The sequence below is a fragment of the Phoxinus phoxinus genome (genome assembly GCF_949152265.1).
Source record: "Phoxinus phoxinus genome assembly, chromosome: 4".
In the NCBI taxonomy this organism is placed as follows: Eukaryota; Metazoa; Chordata; class Actinopteri; order Cypriniformes; family Leuciscidae; genus Phoxinus; species Phoxinus phoxinus.
In genome coordinates, this window is record NC_136879.1 from 16,656,612 (window position 1) to 16,684,406 (window position 27,795).

General features: G+C 39.8%; 3 protein-coding genes and 3 long non-coding RNA genes across 8 annotated transcripts in view; all 6 read right to left on the reverse strand.

The window, feature by feature from the left end:
* LOC306997482 (serine/threonine-protein kinase pim-1-like) overlaps positions 1-27,795 on the reverse strand; it is a gene marked incomplete at its 3' end in the record, with an annotated part of 133,233 nt that overhangs the window by 5,594 nt on the left and 99,844 nt on the right. The gene's annotated exons all lie outside the window — the stretch shown is intronic.
* Positions 1,934-8,198, reverse strand: LOC306996912. The gene is made up of 2 exons (XR_013797205.1): positions 7,372-8,198; positions 1,934-6,674 (listed from the first exon to the last, which is right to left on the reverse strand). It is a non-coding gene; the product is annotated as an uncharacterized lncRNA (long non-coding RNA).
* On the reverse strand, positions 11,572-14,704 carry LOC306996450. Its single transcript, XR_013797087.1, has 3 exons — positions 12,083-14,704; positions 11,914-12,002; positions 11,572-11,829 (listed from the first exon to the last, which is right to left on the reverse strand). It is a non-coding gene; the product is annotated as an uncharacterized lncRNA (long non-coding RNA).
* LOC306996448 (uncharacterized protein) lies at positions 14,926-18,692 on the reverse strand. Of its 2 annotated transcripts, XM_079608945.1 has the most exons (5): positions 18,647-18,692; positions 16,056-16,207; positions 15,838-15,932; positions 15,652-15,702; positions 14,926-15,276 (listed from the first exon to the last, which is right to left on the reverse strand). In XM_079608945.1, exons 1-5 carry the CDS (start codon positions 18,676-18,678, stop codon positions 15,187-15,189), a joined length of 420 nt encoding a protein of 139 aa, XP_079465071.1. In that variant the 5' UTR covers positions 18,679-18,692; the 3' UTR covers positions 14,926-15,186. The 2 variants fall into 2 exon arrangements, with proteins under 2 accessions (XP_079465071.1, XP_079465072.1); XM_079608946.1 differs by lacking the exon at positions 15,652-15,702.
* LOC306997368 lies at positions 20,810-22,462 on the reverse strand. Of its 2 annotated transcripts, XR_013797354.1 has the most exons (4): positions 21,624-22,462; positions 21,402-21,507; positions 21,211-21,274; positions 20,810-21,093 (listed from the first exon to the last, which is right to left on the reverse strand). It is a non-coding gene; the product is annotated as an uncharacterized lncRNA (long non-coding RNA). The 2 variants fall into 2 exon arrangements; XR_013797355.1 differs by lacking the exon at positions 20,810-21,093 and having other exon boundaries at positions 21,105-21,274; positions 21,624-22,455.
* Positions 22,797-25,069, reverse strand: LOC306996841 (protein FAM200A-like; the record flags this gene model as incomplete). Its single annotated transcript, XM_079609745.1, has 2 exons — positions 22,797-22,866; positions 23,073-25,069. The coding sequence occupies one exon, from the start codon at positions 25,067-25,069 to the stop codon at positions 23,078-23,080; it is 1,992 nt and encodes a 663-aa protein (XP_079465871.1). The 3' UTR covers positions 22,797-22,866; positions 23,073-23,077.

The following is a 27,795-nucleotide window of genomic DNA, read 5'->3' on the forward strand; positions in this document are numbered from 1 at the left end:
AAAGTGAATTTCGTTTTGTATTAATTGTATCTTAATTTTAATCAATGTTTCATCAACCAATTGCCTGGATTTAATAAATAATAAGTAAAGCAGATAATAGATATCACGACGACACGGAGGCGCCTGCGCATGAACTGGAGCTCGTCTCATAAATCAACCGAAACTCAGCACAGCCTACTTGCCTCATAGACCTGAGAAATATATATATTATCTACAGAACGCTTTAAATCATACTTTTTAAACATAACAATTCAAAACGAAAGAAAACTATGTTATCTGTATGAAATGTGCATTTCTCTCTGCCGCGTTCATCGTCAACTTCATCTTTGCAGCGACACAGAAAACACTTGTTTATTAATAAAAATGTCTCCTTGCTATATTTGACATATTTAGATTACTTTTGCCAGTTCTTTGTGGCAGCTTTTAGGTGCTTTATTGGCAGCGCCACCCTTATGGTGCGTTCACACCGGACGCGAATAGCGGGTCAGGCGCGAGTGATTCCAATGTTAAGTCAATGCAAAGACGCGTTACGCGCGTAAAGGCCTATATGTACATGAACGGATCCCCACTGCATCAGCACCGAATTTATTTTTATTTTATTTTTAAATCCCCCAAAAAATCGTGATACAAACCGAATCGTGGGTTTGGTGTATCGTTACAGCCCTACTAGCAACCCTAAAAAGTGGTGGGTACAAAATGACTCATGACGAAATCTGGTGGGTACGCGTCCCCCCCGTCCCCCCCGAAATCGACGCCTATGGGTACCACAGAGGCCGTCAGATTTTTTTTTATAACTTTTATTTATCAAGTGCAAGAGACAGACATAAAGTGCATACAGGAATACAATGGTTTTTTTTTTAACTTAAATGAACCCCCCCTCCCGCCCTCCCCAAACCCATGATTCACTTATACATTGAATAAATAAAAATAAATAATAATAAATAAATAAAAACTCTATACATGTACTCATATATACATATACACCTATACCTAGAGTAATAATTAAAAAGACCAATGTAGGATGCTATTGCTAATCATTAACTGTACAAGGTAAATATTAAACAATTGCAGCGCTATCTGACGCTGGCGGACCGGAACAGAGGGAATAATACATATATAACCATACAGTGGTACTCTACAAAGAGACTTCCCGAGATTGAATTTCGATCGCTTTATATGATGGAGATTGAATTTATTCTCTGCTGTAAAATAACAAACCCTCCAATGCTAACTTTATAGGGAATTGTGTTGTTGTTATGTCCAAAAACACACTGCATTCATTTATTAATCAGCATATATTCAGTGTTACACACACTAAGCCACATTTTGAACATTACAGATTCTTTAGCCATGTACAGTGAAGTCATGAGTACAGAAAACTGAACACATCAATTCAGAAATTAAACAATAATCAGTGAATGAGGGTAACCATGATTCATTTTTTTTAAAGTCTCATCATGGAATAATGATTGAGTCACTGATACTCTCCATAATTTGGCCCAAAACATAAAGACATGATAAAAAGATATGAAAAGATTGAGCAGTTACTGCAGATCTGAGTGTCCTGTATAAATGCGGTTGATGTGCTATAATTCTGCTTCACTACCAGCCGCTGAACCTCAACAGTGTGACAATGAGCAAAGACAGTCAGCCAACAAATAAAGAAACAACAACGTTCATGAAGAGCTTTTCCAGCATATCTCCTGTTTTATTTGTGTTCATGTTGAGTTTCTCAGGCAGAATCTGAGCTCTCTCGTTCCTGACTGAGTCCAGCTGTTTCAGTGGATGAGGAAGAGGATGTTGATGAGGATGTTGATGAGGATGAATGAATGACACACCCACACACACGCTATAGCTGGAGACAGTGCGCTCACTACTGTTGTGGAAATTATCAATATTAAAACCTGGATGAAGGAGACAAAGTCGATTCTCAAAAGTTTAAACAAAGTATTTTATTTCTTGCAAGAAATAGGCGTTCAACATACAGACAGTGTCTAAGTATGAGAAGGCCCATGGCATTCTCACGCAGAGAGCATCTGACATGAGAAGGCGAAGGCTAGTCCCTTTCGCCAAGGTTATATACCCTAACACACCCTGTGTAAAAATCCTTTGTTACCTTAAATGGAGATGTCTTAGCTCATTATCTCATGTCCAACCCAAATTCTAACTGGTCTGAGCAACATCATGTCTGCAAAAGTTTCCTGTTCTTTGCTGCTGCTCTTTTTCACACATCTCGTCTATCTTTAGTTCGATCAAAGCTGCGCACATATTTTTCACACATAGTCTTCACATGACCCAGTGAACATTTTGTTCCTTCAAGCTTGTTCTAACTTATACAGATATAAAACTTAGTTTTATATCTTTAATAATGTGCTTTTGATTATATTCTTTTAAATGCTTATGAGTAAATGAAAGTTCAACGTTAACAAAAGTTGTACCCATACAAAAGCAAAAGAAACACATCTAAATGTAAAATTTCCATAACAATCCCCCATATGTTCATTCAAAGAACATACACACAATTTGACATTTACTTTTTCATATGCATAGTAATTTACAACAGGTAAATTTTCCCCATAGTTACTTAATTTTCTAGTCAAACTCATGTTCGCTCTCGTTCTCATAATCCTCATCATCATCATCATCAGCCACTGAAACATTAACTTCGTCCTCTGGTGCCCTACGTATCATTGTTGTGTATTCCCCTGGATTCATTCTCACCATAGTGGCAGTCACTGCCTTAGCAGTGATTCTAGAAATACAATTCATTAAACATGGAATCATTAAAAGAAAAATCAAAATGAAAATCAAACATCCGATTGGCATAATCGTACTTATTAACAATTTCGTCCACCCCTGCAGGCCCAAGAACCAATTATCTAGTGAAGATTACATTTCATCTGGAGTGGCTATGGCCATTTTCATGTGTTCTATTATGTCTGATACATTTTGATAGACGTCAGTCAAATTAAAACAACAAGAGGTTCCTAACATTTTGCATATTTTCGAATAAACCTCCGTTCCTACATCTAAAAGTCCTGGATAATAGCACCCCATCCATTTCTTAGGAAGGGTGTGCACATACTGTTCAAGCTGTTGTCTCTCCGAGGTCATCGTCGTCACCTGGACATGTGATATTTGTACCATTAGATGTTATACATTTGTTATTATTCATGATTATCGTGGTTTTACAGTGTGCTGTACCAGCCATTATTGCCCCTTGTTGGGTCCCTAATTTACATAAACATACGTCGCCTAATTGTGGTTTCACTGCCCATACATTGTCAAAGTCTCTAGTGCTGTGTTCTGATGGGTTCTGACTTTTGACTTTCTTTGGAGATAATTTGATTTCTATAGAATTTTCACATTCAGTAATTTCTACATAGTACATGGAATTAACCCTATTAATTCTCCTAAATTTTCAGTGATTTCTTCTAATTCCAAAAACTCTGGCATCACTCTAATATTCTAATTTAATCACCCTGAAGTGAGACATACCCCGCCTTGGTCAATAGACCCTCTCTGATAGCATCCTGATTACCTCCGTACACATATTGCCCTTGACATGGATCCTTACAAAAATACATGGTCTTACCCCATTTTCCCTTTGTCATTTTCACCTCTATATGCTATCATCTCGTGCTAGGCTTACAGCCACACTAATTAAGAGGATAAGATTTAGTGACCTATTGCCACACATTACAACCTTGTCAGGCGAGAAAATGTTCTTGTTTGAACGATATCAGTCCCGTTTCTCGATGTATTTTTGGTCTCAGGGCAGGTCTAGTTGATATGATCAGACAGGTTATTTCAATGCCCACGCCGTTAAAGTTCCACAAAGTCCTTGATACAGTTCTGACCACTCCTGAAATTGCACAATCGTCTCTTACTATTGATTCGTCTGCTCTCCAGTGACGGTGGTTTTCAAATTGGTAACCTACGGGATGACACGCCTCTGGTTAGTCTGATCTCTGTTTGGCACTCGTTAGCTTTGAGTGGGATTCTTCTTCCGTTGCAGCTACCGCATGAGCTAGATCCTCGACTTTCACCGCATTTTGAGTTGTCAGCAAAACCTGGAATGGTCCCTGTCACCTTTTCGCCTTCCAATGCTTTCGTCTCAGATCCTTTATCAACACGAACTCTCCTCGGAAGCTGTGCAGGGCCGTCTCAGCTGGCTCTGGAACTGCTGCCTGGACCTGTTTTGAGATATCACAGAACACCTTATCCAGCTCAACACAATATTGCAACATGTCATTTTCACACAGAGTGGTGTCAGGCAATGTTTGAGGATTTTGTGCCTCCCAGTCCATCTTTCTCATTCTCATGTAAGTTAGTTCCTCCTGATTCCGGATGTACCCAGGAATGCTTCAAACTAAAATTGCACTGTTTACAAAATGTGAACCATTGTCACTTAATAATTTTTCAGGATTTGAAATTCCCATGGTGGGACAATTTCTTGTAGGAATAGTTTTGCCATTCCTTTTTTAATCTGCCTTTGTTGTTGGCATGGCTTCTACCCATTCTGAAAACATGTCGACTGCCACTATGCAGTATCTCTTTTTGTCAGATTTTGATAATTCAATATAATCGAGCATTACATTTGAGAATGGTCTCTGCGGCCTGGGATGCCCCCCTGTCTCATTGCCTGACCCCTGCCCACATTGTTAATACCACAAATCAAACATCTGCTGCAAAAATCTGCTGCCACTGTGGAAAAAAACTTTGGTAAATCAGTTATTTTGCATAATAGTAAACATCTCCATTTGTTTCTGGGGCCCCATTGTCCATTTTTATATTCACGGCCTGCATTCTTCCATTTCTCTTTATCATAGGCAGAAGCGTGTTGTTGTTGCATCGCTTCTGTCACCTAGTTCCTCATTCAGCCGTATTGCCAAGGTTATCCGAACAGGAAGTCGAGCTGCAGCCTTCTCTGCTGATCTGTTTTCTTTTTCAATGGATACTGCATTTTCTTTTTGGTCTATAGTCGGATTTGGTCTTTATTTTAATCGGCTCACAATCTGCAATCAGACCTACATCATATTTATCAGTAGCCCATAAACATTTTGGAAACTCTCTCCAACCCGTCTGTTATGACAGGGAGTTGTGTTAAACTCAGTCTGTTTAGTTTCACTTCCTCATCCAACACTGTGACTGCTCTCAAACTTCTGTGTTTCATGACATGGCTGTTTTTGGTACCTTCATTTTGGCAGATCATTCTTTTTTTTTTTTGATCTATTATGACCCAGTCGGTCAGTTCATGGCACCCGGCCATGAAGGGACCCGCGTCACGCCATTCAGCCTTCACTGGTTTGGCCAGCGATATGAGGCTTGTGCATTTTCCATGTCATAAAACACTGTCTGTTTGTCAGTCAATTTCACATTCAAAACACACCATTGGTCAGTCCCATACACATAGTCAGTCGTCACAATTTCTATGTCAACATTATCAATGTCAACATTAAATCATCGCTGCGCATATTCATCATCATGATCAGTGCTTACATGAGAAGTGCAATGTAAATCTGAGTCTCTCATAGATTCAGAAGATGGCAACACTCTGTCATGAGCCGCTTTGTGGTCAGACATGTGTCAGAAATTTGCCATTCATATACAAACAGAGAAAAATCCTCTGTGCTTTCAGTTTCATGCGTCATTCTCATGTCAGCTGATAAGCCCTGATCACCACAGTAAACAAAAACACCCTACTTACAAAGTAAATCCCTTCGCATTAAATTCACTGGGCATAACTTAGTAATTAAAAAACAATGCTTAATTTTTTATTCTATTTTTCCCCTTCAATTGAACACTCAAAGGTTTTCGAATATGGTTCTATGGCCACATGACCAGTTGCACCTCTGGAAGAAGTCGTCTTCCCAGAGAGTGGAATTGGTTTTTCAAACTTTGTCGCTTTAATTACCAAATTGGAAGCTCCCGTGTCAAGCAGAAATAGTAAAGATACGTCATTAACAGTCATTTCTATCAAGGGTAAAGAAATATGAGCCTTATAGAAAACCCTAGCAAGCAAGTCTTCATTGCATAGAGCAGAAATCAGAAAATAAAGGTAAATTATACTCATCAGTTGGAGAGACAGGAACCCCGTCGCTCACCCCTCCTCCTCCTTTCAATCCGCCTGATTCCCGCCTTTGCCGTGTGGGCATTCATCACGCCAATGTCCTTTTCGTCCACAATTAAAACATTTGTCATAGGGCTCTTTGCGTTGTTGTTGAAATGGTTGACTGTTTCGTCCTTTTCCCCGACCACGTCCTCTCCTCTTCCTCTGCCATTGCCTCTCTGGTTCATTTGGTGATGGTTGGAGTTGTTGTTGCCCATATACACACCTTGCATTGTCACCAGGGCCAACATGAGGTCTTTGTCTTGCTTGGCTGCGTTGATTTTCCGCTGCACTTTCATGATGTCTTGCGTGTTGTCTCATTTCTACTGTGGAGGCCAGTTGCCATCCGACACAGCTCTTTTGAATTGCTTTTGAACTATCACTGTCCAATCCATCCAAGAACAAAGTCTTTACTTTCATTTTCTGGAGGGCTGCAGAGTGGTGGTATGGTTCTTTGTGTGGTGCGTTAGGAACTGCTTGACCCCGTCCTTCTGCGGCGGCTGGAATCTGGTTAGGATTGCGAGGAGTTGGAAGATGAGCCGGATGCGTCCTGTCCTCCTCTCTTATTCTCACAAAACAAAAACAAAACAAAACAAAAAACACCATAATAGGGAGAAGAAGAAACAATGTCAGATCCGTCATTTTCAAGGTTGCTATGTGTCTTGTCTTTCTTCTTGACAACGTGAGTCGACCAATTTTCTTTAGTTTTAGTCAAATGTGACACACTTAAACCCCCATTAACCCATATTGCATTTTGCATGAACCTTTCGAGAAATCAACATGTTCTTCATCTTTCCTTTTTGAATTTTCATTACCCATTTTTACTTTTACAATTTTGTTTGTTCAATTTATATTTGCGTAATTTTATTTATTCTTTTATTACTTTATATTTATCTATCAATTTTCCTCGCGCAGCCACCCACGCTCTCCTCTACGTATTAACTTTTCCCTGGCGCAGCCACCCCACGCCCTGCCTTCATCCGTCGATGCAGGTCTTTCCAAATTGCCTTTATTCGTCAATATAGGTCTTTCCCAGACCAGTGCTTCTGTCTGGTGTTTGAGAAATTATTTCCAGGCCTATTCTCAAAACCCTGGCTCTTTAGGGAAATTTTAATACGTTTTGTGGTCTTATCCCGGACCTGTTTGGGAACTTGCTATCAGGTCTATCCCAAACGTGACTCTTTAGGAAAAAATATTCAATACGCAAATATCAATCAACAAAATTTGTCTTATTTGTTACATAAGAAATTTCCTCTCACCGTCTTGTGAGTCTCACTGTCTGTGAGTTCTTTAATCTTGGAATTGCGTCCACCTAGGTCGTCGTGAGGAGTTGAACAATTCTCTTTCCTCAAGCTTGAGGATTTTGAGCCGTAGAGTGTTCTCTCGGGATGGCCAGTCAACTGTTCCCCTCACGACGATCATCGGTTTTGCAATCCCATCCTCGTCGCCATTTGTTGTGGAAATTATCAATATTAAAACCTGGATGAAGGAGACAAAGTCGATTCTCAAAAGTTTAAACAAAGTATTTTATTTCTTGCAAGAAATAGGCGTTCAACATACAGACAGTGTCTAAGTATGAGAAGGCCCATGGCATTCTCACGCAGAGAGCATCTGACATGAGAAGGCCCATGGCATTCTCACGCAGAGAGCATCTGACATGAGAAGGCGAAGGCTAGTCCCTTTCGCCAAGGTTATATACCCTAACACTGTGTAAAAATCCTTTGTTACCTTAAATGGAGATGTCTTAGCTCATTATCTCATGTCCAACCCAAATTCTAACTGGTCTGAGCAACATCATGTCTGCAAAAGTTTCCTGTTCTTTGCTGCTGCTCTTTTTCACACATCTCGTCTATCTTTAGTTCGATCAAAGCTGCGCACATATTTTTCACACATAGTCTTCACATGACCCAGTGAACATTTTGTTCCTTCAAGCTTGTTCTAACTTATACAGATATAAAACTTAGTTTTATATCTTTAATAATGTGCTTTTGATTATATTCTTTTAAATGCTTATGAGTAAATGAAAGTTCAACGTTAACAAAAGTTGTACCCATACAAAAGCAAAAGAAACACATCTAAATGTAAAATTTCCATAACACTACACACACACACACACACACACGTGTTTTTCTATACTTCTTCTGGAATTATTAGAGGAGGTTAAACAGCTGCGCCTCCAAAACATTGAAAAGGACAAACGGATCGTGGAGCTTGAACGGAGGGTGGACGATATGGAGCAGAGCTCTGAACATTTAAAACATAAAAATTAAAAAGTTTAGTCCTATTATTCCTCTGGCAAAGCAGCGCACGCTCTTCATTAAGATTTCATGTCTCACAGCTGTAGTTGTAGGCCTACAGGCGATCGCCTCGTTCAGAGTTGCACAATTAAAAATGACACACACAGTATCATGTGAGTCTAAATAAACTGTTTTAAATATTGACGTTTATTGTAAGGTTCAAATAAATGTAATTTATTATCTAAACTGCGTCTGGCCATTATTTTCTGACAGCCACGTGGGGAGACTGGGCGGGGATTTATATGACGTCCACCTGTGAATGCAGACACGATGGCTGGATTGCGTTTACATTACACTGAGATCCGATCACAATGCGTCCTCGACTACCTCCGAAACTGGACACGCTGATCGGATAACATTCCCATCAGAAGCGCGTTTAAACTCGTCTTTTCAATGTGTATGTGGACAACATCCAGACAGAGCCGTCGCATAGACTGTGCGATCTGTGCAACCGCACAGGGCCTCGCGCCACTAGGGGGGGGCCTCGCAATCCTGCTGTTTTTTTTGTTTTTTTTTGTCTGTCAAGGTCACATAAAAAAAAAATCCAACAAATTAAGCGGGTTTTTCATTGTCGCTATACGTAATGCGTCCTCATTGAAGACGGGAGAACGCGACCGATTTCGGAAGCACGAATCAAGTTCTGAAAAAAGGAAATGTCAATCTTCATCTTTATAACAGAAGATAAAATACAATACAACAATCTTCAAGATACAGTAAATCTTCAAATGTGTAACGGATTGTCAACTTAAAAACTGTCTTGTGGTGGAACAAGCAATACTATATAGAAATATGTAGTTAGCATCTTAATTTAATCTTTGTTTTATTATTTTATTAGTTCATTAACTAATTGTTAACTCAACTAATTTAACGTAAAGAGCTGGATACTATTACTAATTAAATAAATGTCAACTAGCCTAAATGCATTGATTAGAATTGCCATAGACTAAATATTTTTGTAGTCGACTAGTAGGCTAGTCATTCATTTAAGCAATTAGTTGACTAATCTCACGTTTATATTAATTTCTGCTTAAATACTGGGTGTATATGGAGGAATATAGCCTATTCCGCGCTCAAGCGCATGCATAAATCTTGCCGCAAAGCACCGGCCAAAGCAGGCTAATGATAATATGTCTGAAATAATAACGAGGCATTTTTATTGTTTATTAATAAAAAATATATATTTCTAAATCAGTGTCGGCTGCAAACACATCTATATACATCTCCGCTGAAGTGGATGCGTCTTTAGAGAGAAATGCACCTTTCATACGGATTATTATTACAGCCTAATCAGCCGGTATTTGCTTTCGATTAAATTTATTTCGTTTAAAAGTGGAAATTTCGAGATTTATATAGAAATATTCATCATGTTCTTGAGGCTATACATACACTGTATTTCAGTTCATTTTTGAGACGCGCTCCAGTTCACGCCACGGAGACAATGAAAGCGCGCCTTGTTTTTTATTTTTTATTTTACAAAAGGTCAACGTTTTCTTGTTATTGTGAGTATTGCGACTGATGCATTATTCTTTTATGTATGACCAGAATAGATTGAGTATTTAAAGTTGTTTCCACTGTTCACTGCAAAAAATACTTTCTTAGTTAGTATTTTTGTTTTGTTTCCAGTTCAAATATCTAAAAATTCTTAAACCAAGAAGCGTTTACTAGAGAAGTAAAATGACATAAGAAATTCTATTTTGTTTTAAGATAAAAAGAAAGTAATTTAAGTAATTTTTTGCTTAAAACGAGCAAAATTATCTGCCAATGGGGTAAGCAAAAAATTCTTGGTTTCCATTCGAATTAAGATTTTTTTTCTTGTTTTCCATTCGAATTAAGATTTTTTTGCTTACCCCATTGGCAGATAACTTTGCTTGTTTTAAGCAAAAATTACTTAAATTACTTTCTTTTTATCTTAAAACAAAATAGAATTTCTTATGTCATTTTACTTCTCTAGTAAATGCTTCTTGAATTAATAATTTTTAGATATTTGGACTGGAAACAAAACAAAAATACTAAGTAAGAAAAGCATTTTTTGCAGTGTTGATAGGAAAATGAAAGTGTTCGCGCCGACGTCTGTCATGCATTGCGCGCTCCACACTCCGCAAACACTTGGATATGCACCTATAATAGGGAACATTTATCTAGGTTAAAGTTAGAGCGAGCTGGACGGATAAGTCCTTTTCATAATCAAATCATGCATTTTCTAGCTACCGCGAGTCAGCGCTGCACCAGTTTGAAAAAGGTAAACGCATAACGAGAGTAACGAGAGAGCGGCCCCACTGAGGGGGATGCAGAAATTTTTCTGCGTCTTTATATTAACATTTCTGATTGTTTAAATGATCAGCCCTTGGGGGCCTTACAATGCGGTACCCCTGGGAATTGCCTGGCTTACCTGCCCTATTGCGGCGCCTTAGACTATGCGCATGATGCTGTATTATTCTACTTGATAAAAACGTATTGCAGCGAGATTATTCGTGCAATAGAACTAGAACAGCTACGCGTGACTGTTATTCATGCAATTGAGCATCCACATCAAAGAGCAGGGCCTCGCATTTTAAGTTCGCACAGGGCCTCGCATCCCACCTGCGACGGCACTGCATCCAGATACAGGTCCCATGTTAATGCCAAGTGTAAACGCAGAACAATGGCCAAATCCAGTGAAATATCAACTGATCTGATAACTCAGAGATCTTGTTATATTTTATTACCATTTTCTAAACTACAGCGAATAAACTGTGATAATGTGAGATATGTTGAAGGTGTCTGAATAAAGTTTGGTTTGACTGTAGGTATTAACACTTGATGTACATGTTAAAACACAAAATGTGCCTTCATTCATGGACATATCCTACATTATCCTAAACTTTTAATTTAATGCATTTATGTGGTTGTTATTAGTCTGCAGCCTTATTATTATTATTATTATTATCATAAACAGTTCTATAACTCATTTTCAATATGTACAAAACCACTTTAAAGTTGCCATGAAATACAATTGTACAATTCGTATTTTTTTATATGTAATATTGTAGTGTTTATTATAAATGATTTATCTTTGCACTCCATAATTTTTTTTAAATCATTAATCAAATACGTTATCCTTCCCTCCACCCTCGAAACGACTTCTCTTCCTGTCATGTGATCTGGCTCGCGAGGGCACGGCAACTCCCCTCAAACCGTTAGTCTGCTACATAGGCTGTAGAAAAAGATGGACGACACCCCTTCGCTCTCTTCCACTGGTGAGAACTGAAGCCGCCAGTGTCCTGATTTGTTTACGCATCATTTATGCGGCCAAAAAAGACAAGGACACAAACACCCAACGTCAAATTTTTCAAAACTTTATTAAAACGGACTGACATAAATCAAAACAAAACCTCCCACATGTCTAAATCAACCCAATTGGAAAACTGGGGAAGAGCTCATCTGAAAAACAAACCATCAATTTAGTGGACCACTTATCGAGTAACTGCAGCTCTATTAGGATTGTGATGATAAACGGATTCATACTTATATTGGCCTCCAGGTCATCGGGTCTCCACAGCGCTGTGGCCTCCGCCCCGACTGGTGGCAACTCCTCATACTGGGGAAGAGCTCATCTGAAAAACAAACCATCAATTTAGCTATTAATGATACATTTTAGTTACTATTAGGATTGTGATGATAAACTGATTCATACCAATGTCATCTGCCTCCGTCCCGGCCGGTGAGGCAAGCGCCTGAGGTGGCAAGGCCCACACCTGAGCCGGTCGCTCTCCCGCCTGAGAGAAGTCGAGGACCATGAGGACGGCTGGCTGTGACTGCCACAAAAGCCGAAGCTTCCCCACGGTCACCGACTTCTCCAGCGCCCGCACTGCTCTTGAGCTCGAGCGGGTCTAAAAAAGTTCTAGCAAAAAGTTTGGTGTATACAGAAAGAGCAACATACAGATTTATCATCTACCTCTCGATATCCCCAATAAATATGCACATTTTGAAAACTTCTCTTTCTTACTCGAATGCTGCGTTCACACCAAACGCGACTAGAGCGTCAAATTCGCGTCCATCGTGTCTAGTTTGACGCTTGAACATTTTGAATGCATTCGTAAAAAGCAAGCGTTTGAAGCGAAATTGACGCCCGTCCGAGGCGTAATCCGCTTCTTCCGGGAGGGCAAGTGCTAGGCGGTTCTGTTAGCAAGAAAGGCCAAATTTAAAAATACTACTGTTATTGTGTCACGAAACGTAGTTTTAAGAGTTGTTCAGTCGAGAATGTAGTTGTTTAAAGCTCAAATCTGTGGTTTATTTATAAAGATAGCGCCTTTTTAAAACATTTGATCTGACGTTTCGGAGTTGTGAGATCCAGGCGATCCTCAGCGCTCATGTAACCCGCCGGGAACAGCCTTACCTCGACTAGTCCTCCTGACGTCTGCCGCTGGTCAACGAGACATGTTTAGATTCACAATCTATAGCTTCGGTTCTATTATATCAAACATATAAGTTAAAATACATGAATGACTCGTTATAACGTAGGTCAAACGACTTCTTTAATTATGTGTTTTTTTCTTCATCTCATTCAGAAATGTAGTGCAAGTGTTCAGTGTCACATTCATAGTTAACATCTGAACAATGTCATTACTTCTTTCACACGGGCATTTAGTCATATTACAAAATAAGTTATTGAGGCCAAACATATAAAATAAGTTATTGAGGCTAAAACATTTCAAATTACATTATAAACTGAAAAGCGGGCCTGCCCCCGTTTATCACGTTACTTCACCACGTGACAGCAGCAAGCAGGCTCCTGATTGGGTTAACGCGGCGCGAATTGACGCCAAAGTAAAAAAAATTCGCGTCAAACGCGTGACTGCACAATGCACCACTCACGCCAGACGCTCAATTCACCTAATTCGCGTGTCAATTCGTGTCATTCTCGTATACCGCGCCGCGCTAAACGCCTCATTCGTACCGCATGACGCGTAAACGTGTCTTTACATTGACTTAACATTGAAATCACTCGCGCCAGACGCTCTATTCGCGTTTGGTGTGAACGCAGCATTAGGTGTGGCCGCTAACTTCCTCACAATATTGATAACATCATTCATGTTAACTGCTGGAAGTTCTTGTAAACAGAGAGTGTAATCTCCACCTAATGCAAAAACGGCATCCGACGCACAGCACCGGATGTAACTGGGCGTGCTGAGACAAAACACGGAACCGATCGTGCATTAGGGCTGCACGATATTGGGAAAATATGCGATGATGTTGTTGAATATTGCGATAACGATATTTCTTGCAATATGACATTTCCCTAGAGAAATGCTATTTTTATTAGCTATTTAAAAAAAATATATATATATATAGCCATATGTAATGATGAGCAATGATGGTATCCTCCGCCTGAGAGGATACCAGAGGATACCTCCGCCTGAGAGGATACCAGAGAACACAATCCTGTAAACTTTGGTTCCGACCACATTAGTTCCTAAGCAAAATGGAGGAAAAGTTCATTTATGTTGCGGGTTTCCCCCAGCATTTCTTGCTGTTTCTATGATATTCTCTGGATGCCAGTGTTGCGCGGGTTGATCCAAAATAAGCGGGTGCCTGCGGTCACGAGCGGTTATGAGTCATCCAAAAATATTTCTAAGACATTACGGTCGGTCGGGTCGTTTGAAATAAAGATGCCAATTAAACCTTTGTATTTGATATAGTACTAGACACAATTTTCTATGAAATACATAGGCCTACACTTTATTGGCTGAATAACTGGCACGAAGATGACGGTAGAGATGGAGGCGGCAAGAGAAAAGGTGAAGACTGGGGAGTGGAAGCTCCGCAAATACACAAATGGAAAGAGCAAAGTGTGGGAGACATTTGCCGAAAGAATGAAAGATGATGACCAAAGTGCTGGCTTTGTCATGTGTACTTCTTGTATGCCCAATTTCCCAACACGTTGAACTGAGCAATGCCATTGTACCATTTTAATAGGCTACTTTTAAACGCATATAGCTCAGTAATGTCCGTTTTATGTATTTTCTGAAAGGGGGCGGGATTTTTGTTGGGAAAGTCGGGTGAGAGACACACAGTTCGATTAGACTGGATAAACACATGGGGTGCGGGTGGGTTAGTTGAAAACATCGGTCGGGTGCGGGTTGTTTATACATTGACCCGCACAACACTGCTGGATGCCCATGAAAATTTATCCAATGCTAAACATTCATTGTCAATCCGCTGTGTTTTACACTTTGCTCATCATTGACACTGATCATATTACTGAGCTCTATATGTTTTTCAAGCAATGTCATTTCCATTTCACTCTTGTTGTTGGTCTCACCTTTGGACAAATGTGACATTTGCCAAAACCATCGGCTTATTCTTGGCACCAGCGCATTCAGCAGTATCGTCACTCACGGCCCACTCAGCGTACTTTCTGACCGCTGCATTTAAAATGGGTTCATCAGCTCCTGTAGGAACACATTTGCAGAGTTTAGTAACGCATTAACAAACACATCAACAGTGGGCGGTGTTGGAGAAGCCGACTCACGTGTCTCTGGGAGGATCAGTGCGCCTCTGAAGTCCATCAGCTTGACCTGCAGGCTGTTCGGATATATGAGGATGTTCTTCATGTGCGTGTCGTGAAAGATGCCGTGATGCATGCAATGCTGCAGCGCCACAACGAGCTGACGAATGATGTGCTTCACCACAAACTCAGTCAGGCTGCCTCTGTTTCTCTGGACATATTCGAACAAGGTCATCGCGTGATGAGGATACTCCAGCACCAGGATGTCTTCATCTTTCCTCACAAATATCTCATATAAGTGTGATGTGTGTGCTAGTCGGAGGCTTCTGTAGCAGCAACATCGCCGCTGCGTCTCGGCTCAAAGGAGTGGAATAGCCGGGCTAAAGAAAAGAGGTCGACAGAAGGTTAGTTGACTCCTAACTAATCTCTGATCTCGTGACTAAAGGCCCGGGATACTTTTTCATCTCGCGAGCCTTTCAAAGTAAACTCTTGGGCTGCCCTGTCATTCATTCGAGCCATCAGTCAATTAATCACATGTTTATATTCATTTAATTACTTAAATATACTTGGGGCTAAACCACATACTTTGGGCTTAAAGAGTTTATTAAAGATGAAAGCAATGTACTTTACAACTGATGTTTCTAGGCTTTCAACTATATCTTATACGGTCTACATACAGGTTTATCAATTACCAAATTAGAATTTAATAAAACGATTATTGGAGAATTTCATGAAGAATAAAGTTGTCAACTTTCAAAGTCCACCAGCTTCTCAGGCCGGCTCTTCCTAAAAAAACTGATGAGCACCTAAAAAGTGAAGAAAATTGTTGCAAATGTAAGTAATCTGATCCATTTTAGTTTATGTGCATTTCTACATTTCTGATCAAAACTGTATGTTTGTGTCAGGACTGAAGACTAAAGGGAAAAGTGTGAGTAACATACTCGTTTGCTATCCGACTTGCGGAATCCCATGTAATCAGTACGGTCGCCTCTGGTTTTTAGCTCCTTCACCACCTCGTAAAGAGATCGAAAGGATCCTGAAAAACACACGTTAGCATGGTAATAATATCCAGCATGAGCCTGAAGTCCAGCCGCAAACACACCTGAGGCCAGGAGACCACAGGAGTAGAGATTACACTAAAGCCGGAAGCATGACTGACGATAATAAACAGACGTGTGCGTGGTGAGTCCTGCGGGGGTTGTGGACGCTCCTCCTCGGGCACAAAAGCACACACTTTGGTCTCCGTGTGGAAGAGACGTTTCCACGCTCTCCGGCCGCTGGCACACGCACTCGTCCACTTTGAGTGATTTTCTGCAAACAACAATATTGATGAGAAACGTGTGTTATTAGCACAGATTACGGCTGAATGATGCACTAGTTCTGCATTGAAGAACACGAGAAGAATCACACACACGTCGCTAAAGCTGCGCTACACGTAAGTCACATTTTAATTGTCTCCTGTTTATGTCTGTTTATAGGCTCCTGACACCCAGATAAAAAGTTTTGTGAATTTAGTATTCTTGTGTTTATGTCATTATTGTTTAGAGCATAATAAACAAATCATTTGTGAAAAGGATATTTTATCCATATGCATGTTCTCTGTAGTGGACACCAGGACTCTGTTGTTTAACAATAAAATTACACGAAATTACATTCGGATTTTTTCTTTCATTCACCAATAAATGTTTCGATTTCGGGATATATTTTTTTAACCAAACATTGTATAAAGATGATTCTCAACTATGTTATGGAAGATATATCGGAATGAATTGATATGCCATTTAATTTTACTTATGCAATATGAGGGTAAAATGTCCATAAATGTAATTCCCATTCAATACAATGTATCTGTACACTGTATCTAATTTGCATATTAGTATATGTTCTTGTTGTTGACTTTTATTATCCCCATGGGGAAATTTTGTTGCAATGAGTTTTAACATGCATACACAGAAATAAAAACAAACATGAAAACACAAAAAACATTTTTAAAATCACAAAATCAATGACAAAAACAGAAGCAGTCCTCCCAGACTCGTCACTGAGGACTCAGTAAACACTCAGTAAACTCTACAAGAAAGAAAAAAAACACTATCTTTCATTTAAGCATTTTAATGCCTGTGGCAGGAGAGATTTCCCGCCCCCTCCCTATTTAAAAAAAATGCTGGCATCCTAAATCACAGACCGATGGTAATCTCTCGAACTCATTAAACAGAGCATGTCTGATAGGATCTTCATGGCTTTGCTAAGGATTCTGGTTTGGTAAATTGTCGCAACATGTAATAATGGGAGTAATAATTGCCAACATTTTCATAATATTATCTAATATTTCATAGGAATATGAACATGTTCTTTACAGGACGTCCAGACTTCACACTCAGGCACGCACGGTCTAAAGTATAACGTGGTCAAAAGTGTATGTGTGTGTATTAACCTGTGGTGTTGTTCTCCCACGCGACTCTAGGGGAAGCGGGAGCTTCACTCTCCTCCGTTGAGTTTCTCTCCTCCATCATGTCTGGCTCTGACTAACTCTGACTCTGACTAACTCTAACTCTGATGATAATCGCTGCACTGACTGACCTGAAGAACTCGGCCTGTGACGTGATATGAAACTCACGCTGCCGGTGACGTCGCCGCGAACATAGATAAACTATAATCTATTTAAATCGAGCGGTTTAGACCAAATCTCCTGAAGAGACTCGATCGCTTTATATGATGAACAGATTGAATTTATTCTCTGCTGTAAAATAACAAACTCTCCAATGCTAACTTTATAGGGAAATGTGTTTTTATGTCCAAAAACACACTGCATTCATTTATTAATCAGCATTTATTCAGTGTTACACACACTAAGCCACATTTTGAACATTGCAGATTCTTTAGCCATGTACAGTGAAGTCATGTGTAACCCACATAAGGTTACTGGAGTGCAACTCTCTACTCTGCCTGAGGGTGGCGCGTACACCCCAGGAAATTTACTATTAAATCAAACACGCATTTCCTCCGTTGAAGAAGCTGCTAGAACGCAACAAGAATTGGTATGAAAAATATCCTCTTAACGATAGAAATTCAAAGAAAAATCCCGTACCGAATATTTAAATATTGTGTGTTCATTAGGTTGAAAGCTGTGTTAGAGAGAGAGAGAGTTGGCGCGAAGATGACGGTAGAGATGGAGGCGGCAAGAGAAAAGGTGAAGACTGGGGAGTGGAAGCTCCGCAAATACACAAATGGAAAGAGCAAAGTGTGGGAGACATTTGCCGAAAGAATGAAAGATGATGACCAAAGTGCTGGCTTTGTCATGTGTACTTCTTGTATGCCCGATTTCCCAACACGTTGAACTGAGCAATGCCATTGTACCATTTTAATAGGCTACTTTTAAACACATATAGCTCAGTAATGCCCGTTTTATGTATTTTCTGAGAGGGGGGCGGGATTTTTGCTGGGAAAGTCGGGGGAGAGAGACACACAGTTCGATTAGACTGGATAAACAAATGCCCCCCCCCCCCTTACTACTTTTTAAAAATGTGGGTCAGAAAGCGTGTCGTTGAAAACGTCGGTCGGGTGCGGGTTGTTTATACATTGACCCGCGCAACACTGCTGGATGCCCATAAACATTTATCCATTGCTAAACATTCATTGTCAATCCGCTGTGTTTTACACTTTGCTCATCATTGACACTGATAATTTTACTGAGCTCTATATGTTTTTCAAACAATGTCATTTCCATTTCACTCTTGTTGTTGGTCGCACCTTTGGACAAATGTGACATTTGCCAAAACCATCGGCTTATTTTGGGCACCAGCGTATCCAGCAGTATCCGTATAGCGTCACCCACGGCCCACTCCGCGTACTTTCTGACCGCTGCATTTAAAATGTGTTCATCAGCTCCTGTAGGAACACATGTGCAGAGTTTAGTAAAGCATCATCAAACACATCAACAGTGAGCGGTGTTGGAGAAGCCGACTCACGTGTCTCTGGGAGGATCAGTGCGCCTCTGAAGTCCATCAGCTTGACCTGCAGGCTGTTCTGATATATGAGGATGTTTTTTATGTGCGTGTCGTGAAAGATGCCGTGATGCATGCAATGCTGCAGCGCAACAGCGAGCTGCCGAATTATGTGCTTCACCGCAATCTCAGTCAGGCTGCCTCGGTTTCTCTGGACATATTCAAACAAAGTCATCGCGTGATGAGGATATTCCAGCACCAGGATGTCTTCATCTTTCCTCACAAATATCTCATATAAGTGTATGATGTGTGTGCTAGTCGGAGGCTTCTGTAGCTGCAACATCGGCTCAAAGGAGTGGAATATCCGGGCTAAAGAAAAGAGGTCGACAGAAGGTTAGTTGACTCCTAACTAATCTCTGATCTCGTGACTAAAGGCCCGGGATACTTTTTCTTCTCGCGAGAGAGAGTTAAGAGTTAAGCGGAGGTATCTTGAGCTTCTCAAGATACCTACGGTAAGGATGGTAATACTAATGCGATTATTATGCTGATTGTACTAGCTCCATTATTGCACCAAATAATGTTATTTTAAAACCAATCGGAGTTGTGAACCTGATTCTTACTGGTTGATACCATATAGACGCAGATTCAGATTGTTTTATGTTGATTGAGATGCTCATAAAATATCGCTAATCGCGCTAATCGTTAACATTTGAATGTGAATTTGTTTTGGTTTGTTTTGCTAATGTAACCAAAATTACATACCAGTTGTATTCAACCTGTGTCGATTGTTAGTTCTCAGCAACAGCGCCACCTCCTGGCTGGCTCGCCAAACTTTATGTAACGGGTGTCTGCAGTATTTAACAATTAATTAATTAAATTGCTATTGGTGCAGATAATTAATCAGAAGATTCTTTTATTAGCTCGTAAAGGAGGTAGCGGGTTGTGGTGAGAAACAACAATCGACACAGGTTGAATACAACTGGTATGTAATTTTGGTTTCCAATGAGAAAAATCAGAAAGGTTAATTACAAATGTCAGTCAATTATACACACAATTTAAACATGAAAATTCCCCTAGAGTGCACTCTTCCTTTACCCCAAAACATACACAGATAATTGCAATGACAGAAGAAAATAAAATGTAAAAAATTAATAATGGAGTGGTGTCTTTTTTCTTTTCCTTAAAGCTGCAGTCCGGCACTTTTTTGGGTTTAAAAATATCAAAAAAGACATTTTGGAAAAAAAACTTAACCAGCCAGTGTTCAAAACGATCTGCTTGCCTTACCTCGATTCAAAACGGTAAGCTTGTAATAATGATTTTAATTCCAGTGGTACTGGTGGATTTCCGCGGGAATTTCGAGCATGTCTTTGCGTCATTACGTCACTTCTGTACACATAGAGAAGGAGTCCCCGGCTAGCGTGTGTGGATGATGGAGGTGGAGATTTAGCTTAGCACTTGGTATGGCAGATCCCGAAAGTTTAAAGCGACAATCACCAGTGACAACTGGAGATTCACCAGTTGTAAAACACAAAGACTTCGGACTTCAGATTGGCTACAGAAAAAATATATTTTTCACGTTTTGACGTGATATACTGTAAGCAATAGTCAGATTTAATCAGCATGATATATAGCCTACTGCAATGCTTCCCCCCACCCCGCGAATTTGGTCAGAACAAACATGAATGTTACTTACTTGTTCAGATGACATTTTCCGATGAAAATTCTAATGTTGACACTTTCAAAAAGTATACTCTGAGATTGCTGATGACAGTACAGTATCCACAGCGACGCGACAGGTTCTCCTCAATACATTGTGTTCATCCGCGCTGTTTCATGCCGATTTACTACCCACGCACAGTTAATAATTCCGCGAATAACTGCAATTGCAGATTTCTAACAGAGATGGCGACAAAGAGGAAAAACGACGGACTGCAGCTTTAAACACTCTTTTCAAGCATATATCAGTTTTGTATCAGTCTCTGTATTCGTCTTTAAATCTTGAAGAAAAACTCAATAGTCTCTACATGTGAATTGTCTTGACTGGAGCAGAAAGGAAAGGATATTGAACTCTTCTTTACAAATTGATGTCCTTTCACCTTAGTAGATTCTTTCACCGTAATAGATTCAGGTGGCTCGCCATCAAACTTGAAATTTCTCACAGGATATCACAGATCATCACCATCCGCAGAATCAAGGACAAAATAGAAATACAAAGAAGAAAAAGAAAGAGAAAACAAAACAAAAAAACCTGGCCTGATCACAGACCAGAACATTCATTTAGTGATTTCAGAAAGAATTTCACATCACATATCAAAATAACAATTAAACATACAAATATAATTTTTCAAGAAGAGATATTACACTATGTACCTCTAAAACAATCCTACTGGTCTTTCTCACACAAGCGCACGTGACCAATAATGGCGCCCGTGAACTGAAATGGAGGAATGACCACGCGGTTCAATATGACCACACTTACAATCATTTAAAATGAAATAGTAAAATTAAACAATAGAACAAAGCAGTAGTTCTCCACAAGAACTTATTTATTACTCATTTACCTCTATATTAATCGTCTTTTGCTTTCACCCATGCGTGTCTCACAGGCCCGCGTGGCCAGCAATGGCGTCGGTGAACGAGGAATATTCACACGATTCACTTTAATCTCTAACGTTGAAATACGACATGAAATTGGAAATAACAATTTAGTCAAACGAATTAACCATTTTATAATCGTGTTAGGAAGTTTATACATTAACATTTAGAAAGTTATTCTGACTCACCGGAGTAAAATGCAACTCAACACTCACTCAGCTTCTCCATACACTTCACGGTATGAATTGAATTAAATTAACGTTTTTTCTACTTTTCTTTCAACTATATTAATCTAACTTTTAGCGCGAAGATCGACTCACGTCTTCTCTCCTCTATGCTCAACTCTCGTTTCGCAGGCGCGTCCACACCAGTGTTGCCAGATCTCGCGAGACAAATAAGCAACCAGGCCTGTGAAAACAAGCCCAAAACAAGCAACTTTTTCTACGGAGCCCCCCTAGGTTTAGGGAAGAGAAAAATAAATAAACTGTGTGCAATTTTACAATCCGTGGGGACGGATTTTAAACTGTGGGTACAGATTGTCAATACAGTCCAGTTTATTTATTTTTCTCCCCCCTGACCTTCAGGACAATGACCACAAGAGGGAGTTAAACCACCTTTTAACATTATTTAACATTAGAAAACTGCATTAGAAAACAATTGAAAAACATTAGAAAAATGTGCACACACAAATAAATATCCTGAGTTCACAAATTCTTTATTTATTATTGCAGGGACTGCAGAAGATCCCATTTTTAAATAACTTTAACCCAAAAACAGGAGAAATTACTGATGAGCTTAGTGTGCAGCAATAAAGTGGCTCCTGCTCTGATAAACAAATGACTTAGAAACCTGGTTTAAAAACCATTCCAGTCAAAACCATTTGAACAGGTGAGGATGAGGCTTGAGTCTAAAACACTTTTCTTAAAACTTGTAACACTTCAGCCTCATATATATGAAGAATAACAAAATAACACCATTATCTTTCAAGTTGCTTCAGGTACCAAGGTGCAAATTAAACATATTTAACAACATAACAGTTTGTCTGAGCTGAACCTATGAAATTATGAATAATATCTTAAATATCCTGAAACATTCAACATGTTTTAGTTCTACATCCAGACGTTCTCGACGGCCCACATTCAAACAAGAACATAATAAAACCATATAAATAATAAAAACAAACATAACAAAAACTTGTGTGAAATGAGAATGTAACTATCCTCTTGTTAAGTTGAGGAGAGAGTGGTGACCCAAAGAGGGCCAATCAAAGTCAAATGTCAAAGTGGCATATGAGCTTAAGATGCCACAGAAAAAAAATGGGTAGGCAGTTTCACTCTCTGTAGAACATGGCCCTGTACTGATCTTGTTCATACCTTCAGATCTTCATACCTCCACTGCTGTTTCCTTCATGTGTAGAGGCCAGAGCTTGTGCTGCAAAAAGAAAAGGTAAGATTTTCTAATGAGGGATATGGTCAAAATATACTTCAGCTATAACACTAGAAGATGGATACTTAGGATTCCCTAAATCCCATTAAATATTACAGTACTTTGAGGATTATCATCATTCATCAAAAACAACTTTCCTTCTTAGCATCATATCCTGGCTCTAATAAAAAAGATACAGTAACAGTGCTTACCTTAATTAAAATTCATCTTCACTGTCTTCATCTGCATCCGTCTCCCTGCTCTCTGATGCTCCACTCACAGAGTACATGCGACTATTGAAACGCTGGAACATCTCTTGGCTTGGGGCAAAGTCCTTGCAGCACAAGCCTTGTCTTCTCAGTCCGTATTTTATGTGGAGTATGCTGCTGAGAGTTTCTTGTCCCATTCTGTTCCTCAGTTTGGACTTGACCAGGCTCATCTGTGAGAACACTCGTTCTACATCAGCATTGCTCAAAGGCATTGCAAGCAATGACAGAGAAAAGAGGGCAAGTTTTTTGAAAGTGTGGTCTCCACTGCTGTCTGTGTAATTGAGCACTTCAACCCAAAAGGCCTCTGCCTGGCTGTCCTCCTTGTTTGTCCATGGGAGATATGCAATAGCCTGATACTGTGTTTCAAGAGCTGCAAGATCACCAGAGTAGAGCTTCAGCATTGAGACTGAGCTGAGCTGTGGTTTAGTTTGTGACAGGATGACAGTCGGACTGAACACAGTCATAGATTTCCATATCTGGATGTTAGCTGGGAGTCTCTGTTGCACTTGTCTGCCCGCTTCCACCAAGAAGTCACGGCACCTGCTCTTCATATTTCTCTCAGCTGTGCTCTCCATTCTTGCCTCATCCAATGCCATCATGAAGGTGACCCCATAATTGACTGCACCCACAGGTAACAAAACACTGGGGTCTGTTATGTCAATTGCAAGCAGTTGTTCATCTGATGTGGGGATCATTCCAGGTCTCACCACTCTGGAGATGAGGCAGCGAAAAAAAAGAAGCAGACACTCCAACATTTTGAATGGATTGCCCCTGTCCTGCTGGAACAGCTTGTTGATCCTGTTGAATTCTTGTAGAAAAGGCATTAAAAACAGCAGGTACAGTTTGTTAACAGGATCACTGTACATCTGGTGCAGGATTTCAGCATCATAACATCTCTGGTGGTCTTTGGATAGCTGAAAGTGAAGCTTCAGTTCATCCCACTGATTGAGTATGCGCGAACAGCAATCATGGATGGAAAGCCACCGTGTACCTGACATCTGTACAAGCATCAAAGGGATTTCACCAGGATTGATGAGGCTGTATATCTTTGCATACTCACGGCGGCGAAGAGCACTGTGGGAAAACCAGTTGTGAGAATGAGAGACTAAGTATTCAAGGTTGCGTGGGAGGGTCTCCACTGCCTTGCTTACACACAGCTGTATGGAATGGCACACGCACTTGAGCAGCTGGAGATTTGGGTTTTTCTGGAGAAGGTGAGTGTACACTGAATTCCTCTTCCCTACCATGACACTGCAGCCATCTGTACCTAATCCAATGCACTTTTTGATGTCCAGTCCAATACTCTGTAGAAAACGGGTCAGAGTGGAGGCAATGGCCTCTGCTGTTTCACCCTCCAAGTTTATTAAACCCAAAAAGGTGGACACAATTTTGTTCAGTGTCATACTGAAATAGCGGATTACCACACAGAGTTGCTTGACAGATGAAACGTCTGTGCTTTCATCAATAACAAGGGAGTATTCAACACCTCCAATATCCCTCTGAAGTTCTTTGAACATACACGGAGCAATGGCATGGTTAATTAATGCCGTGCATTTTGTCCGGTGCATTTTGATGTCTTTATCACAAGTTGAGCACATTAACTCCCCAAGGTGATCGACAGATTTAATGGATGTGTGACAAGCTACATAGGTGGCTACCTTCAGCTCAGTTCTCTGTATCGATTCGTTCTGTTTGGAGACCGCGAACCCAATGTCCGTAAGCCTCATTGAGGAGAACGGTGCTGCATTTTTTTTATGTTTGTCTGTGCTAGCATGTTGTACGAGGTCCGAATGGTGTGCACGTATTTCACACTTACATACTCTGCACAGTGCTTTTGAGTCGTCCCCCGCGACGGGTTTGATCCATTCTTTTACTCCTTTCTCTTTCTCCCAGTCTTTGTTATACCTCTTGCCGTATTTCGCCCACTTTGTCCCGGGCATTTTTTCCTCCAAAAACACTATCCTACAATCCAGTCAGTAAACATCAGTCGCAACTCGCGCGCATTCATTTAAACGTCACTCACTCACTGACGTTTTCCTAACCAGAAAAAACAACAACAGATTGCCCTGCATCTGATTGGCTAGTACTCGTTGCCATCTGGGTTAGAGCCAATTAGAAGCAGGATGTGGGTGGGAAAAAACTCTGCTGTGTGATTGTGGAAAGGGGAGGGGGGGAGGGAACAGTCTAGACAAACTCCTACGTTTAAATAGTTTATATACTGTCTATTGTTTAAATAACATATAGAAAATATCTGCTTGACAACTTATTATGGAGCTGGGATCAAGCCCAAATAAGCAACTACACTTTAGAAACAAGCCCAAAAAAACGCGACCCGCGACTATCAATATTTGCAAGCGACTTTACAAAAAAACAAGCCCAAAGCCGCTTATAATAAGCGGACTTGGCAACTCTGGTCCACACACACGCACAGCGCGTGATGTCGGGAGCGTTCTCATTGGTCAATCGCAAATCAACTAATAATAACTGCTTTTCTTAATTCACCCACTATTTTTCTAAAATCGCTTTTACACATCACTATTTTACCTTCAGTAGGGAAATTAGATGTTAATAAATTGCAAATAAATTAAACTTAACTTCCTTTATTTAACCAGGGTTACACTAGCTCAGATAAGCTAGTCACCACTGTAGCAGTTCTTTGATAGTGTTCACACCGCTAAAGGTGCCTTTATACCCTGTTTTGTTGACTTACAAGTCATTTGATTGAGAGAGAGTATTTATCCTCTTGTTTTCATATGTAAAATAAGGGTGATTTAGTTCATTTAATTGCCAATATACATGTTTGATATGTATATGAGGAGCAGAAGTTCATCTTAACCTTTAAAAAATTATAAATATACACTCTAAAAAATGCTGCGTTGTTTCAACCCAATTTTGGGTAAAATATGGACAAACCCAAACATTGGGTTAAAAATGTAATGTAAAAATTTAACCCAACGGCTGGGTTTGTCCATATTTTACCCAAAATTGGGTTGAAACAACCCAGCATTTTTTAGAGTGTATTAAAATGTGATGCATAAATAGATTTAAAAGATTAAAAACATAAATATCCAGTTTCATTTTATTTCTATACTGTGAGATGGAAGTACATGATTGATTGTTGTTCATTGGAACTGATGTTATGTGGTGTGATGTGTACCTATTCATTTACAAGGCAAGGCAAGTTTATTCATATAGCACATTTCATACACATTGGTAATTCAAAGTGCTTTACATAGAAGAAATTGAAATAATTACATACATAATAAAATAAATAAGAATAATTAAAACAGTTTAGAAAATAAAATACAGTGCAAACAGTCGGACGAACAGTGGCACAGTGCTCATTCAGTAAATGCAAAGCTAAGCAGTGGTAATTCAAAGTGCTTTACATAGAAGAAATTAAAATAATCAAAAGAAATAAGAATAATTAAAACCCTATCTGAGATGGAAGTGATTGAGCAGGTTTGCGGTGCCACTGGACCTACAATCCAGGGACGTCCTCTGCTGGGGTGGTGTCCCCCACAGAGCACGTTTCACTTTTGCTGTTTTAAACAAACAGCGAACCTCTATACTCTCCGTAGTATAGATAATCTTCACTCGCCTCGTCGGAGTGAAGCTCTCCCGTTCCCCTTCAAAATCTCTTCCAATCAGACAGCCCTAAAAAATAATAAAATCTTCCTGAATCACAGTTTGGAAAATAAAATAATAAAATACAGTGCAAACAGTTGGACATATTTTACATCAACCGGTATCTTTCTTTTAAAAGGATCTTCTTACGACTTACATGTATCAACTTTCTTTTCTCTTTCAATCTTCTTACGACTTCCATCTATCAACTTTCTTTTCTCTTTCAATCTTCTTACCATCTATCAACTTTCTTTTCTCTTTCATTGACTTGCACATTCTTTTCACTTTCCTTAGCCCTGCAATCACATTCTTAGTTCTTTCTCAGACGAAAACTTTAATATCGTCATTCAAATACTGTTCTACAATGCTCATTCAGTAAATGCAAAGCTAAACAGATGTGTTTTGAGTCTGGATTTGAATGTGGCTACTGTAGGAGCACACCTGATCTCTTCTGGAAGCTGGTTCCAGCTGCGGCTGGCATAATATCTAAAAGCGGACTCTCCTTGCTTTGAGTGAACCCTTGGTATTTCTAGTTGATGTGATCCTAATGATCTGAGTGATCTGTTGGGTTTATATTCAGTGAGCATATCTGCAATGTATTGAGGTCCTAGGCCATTAAATGATTTATATACCAGTAATAATACTTTAAAATCAATCCTAAATGTGACTGGGAGCCAGTGTAAAGACCTGAGGACTGGTGTGATATGTTCATATGTTCTGGTTCTGCTCAGGATCCTTGCGGCAGCTTTCTGTACGAGCTGCAACTGTCTTATGGTCTTTTTGGGAAGGCCAGTAAGGAGTCCATTACAATAATCCACCCTGCTGGTGATGAAAGCATGCACAAGTTTTTCTAAGTCCTGACTGGAAACAAAGCATCTAATTCTTGCAATATTTTTTAGATGATAGTATGCTGATTTAGTTATTTCTTTGACGTGACTACTGAAGCTAAGGTCTGACTCTAAAGACACCCCAAGATTCTCCGCATGTCATGGATGTCAACTCAGACTTATGGTCTCCTATACTCACATAATAACCTCTC

Excerpts from the sequence above, each read along its gene's own strand:
- LOC306996448 (XM_079608945.1), bottom strand. The coding sequence starts at position 18,678 with ATGGTTTTGGCAAATGTCACATTTGTCCAAAG. Across the intron at positions 16,208-18,646 it reads AATGTCACATTTGTCCAAAG|AAAATCACTCAAAGTGGACG; the intron begins GTGCGACCAACA and ends TGTTGTTTGCAG. Across the intron at positions 15,277-15,651 it reads CTGAGAAGCTGGTGGACTTT|CCCGGCTATTCCACTCCTTT; the intron begins GAAAGTTGACAA and ends TCTTTTCTTTAG.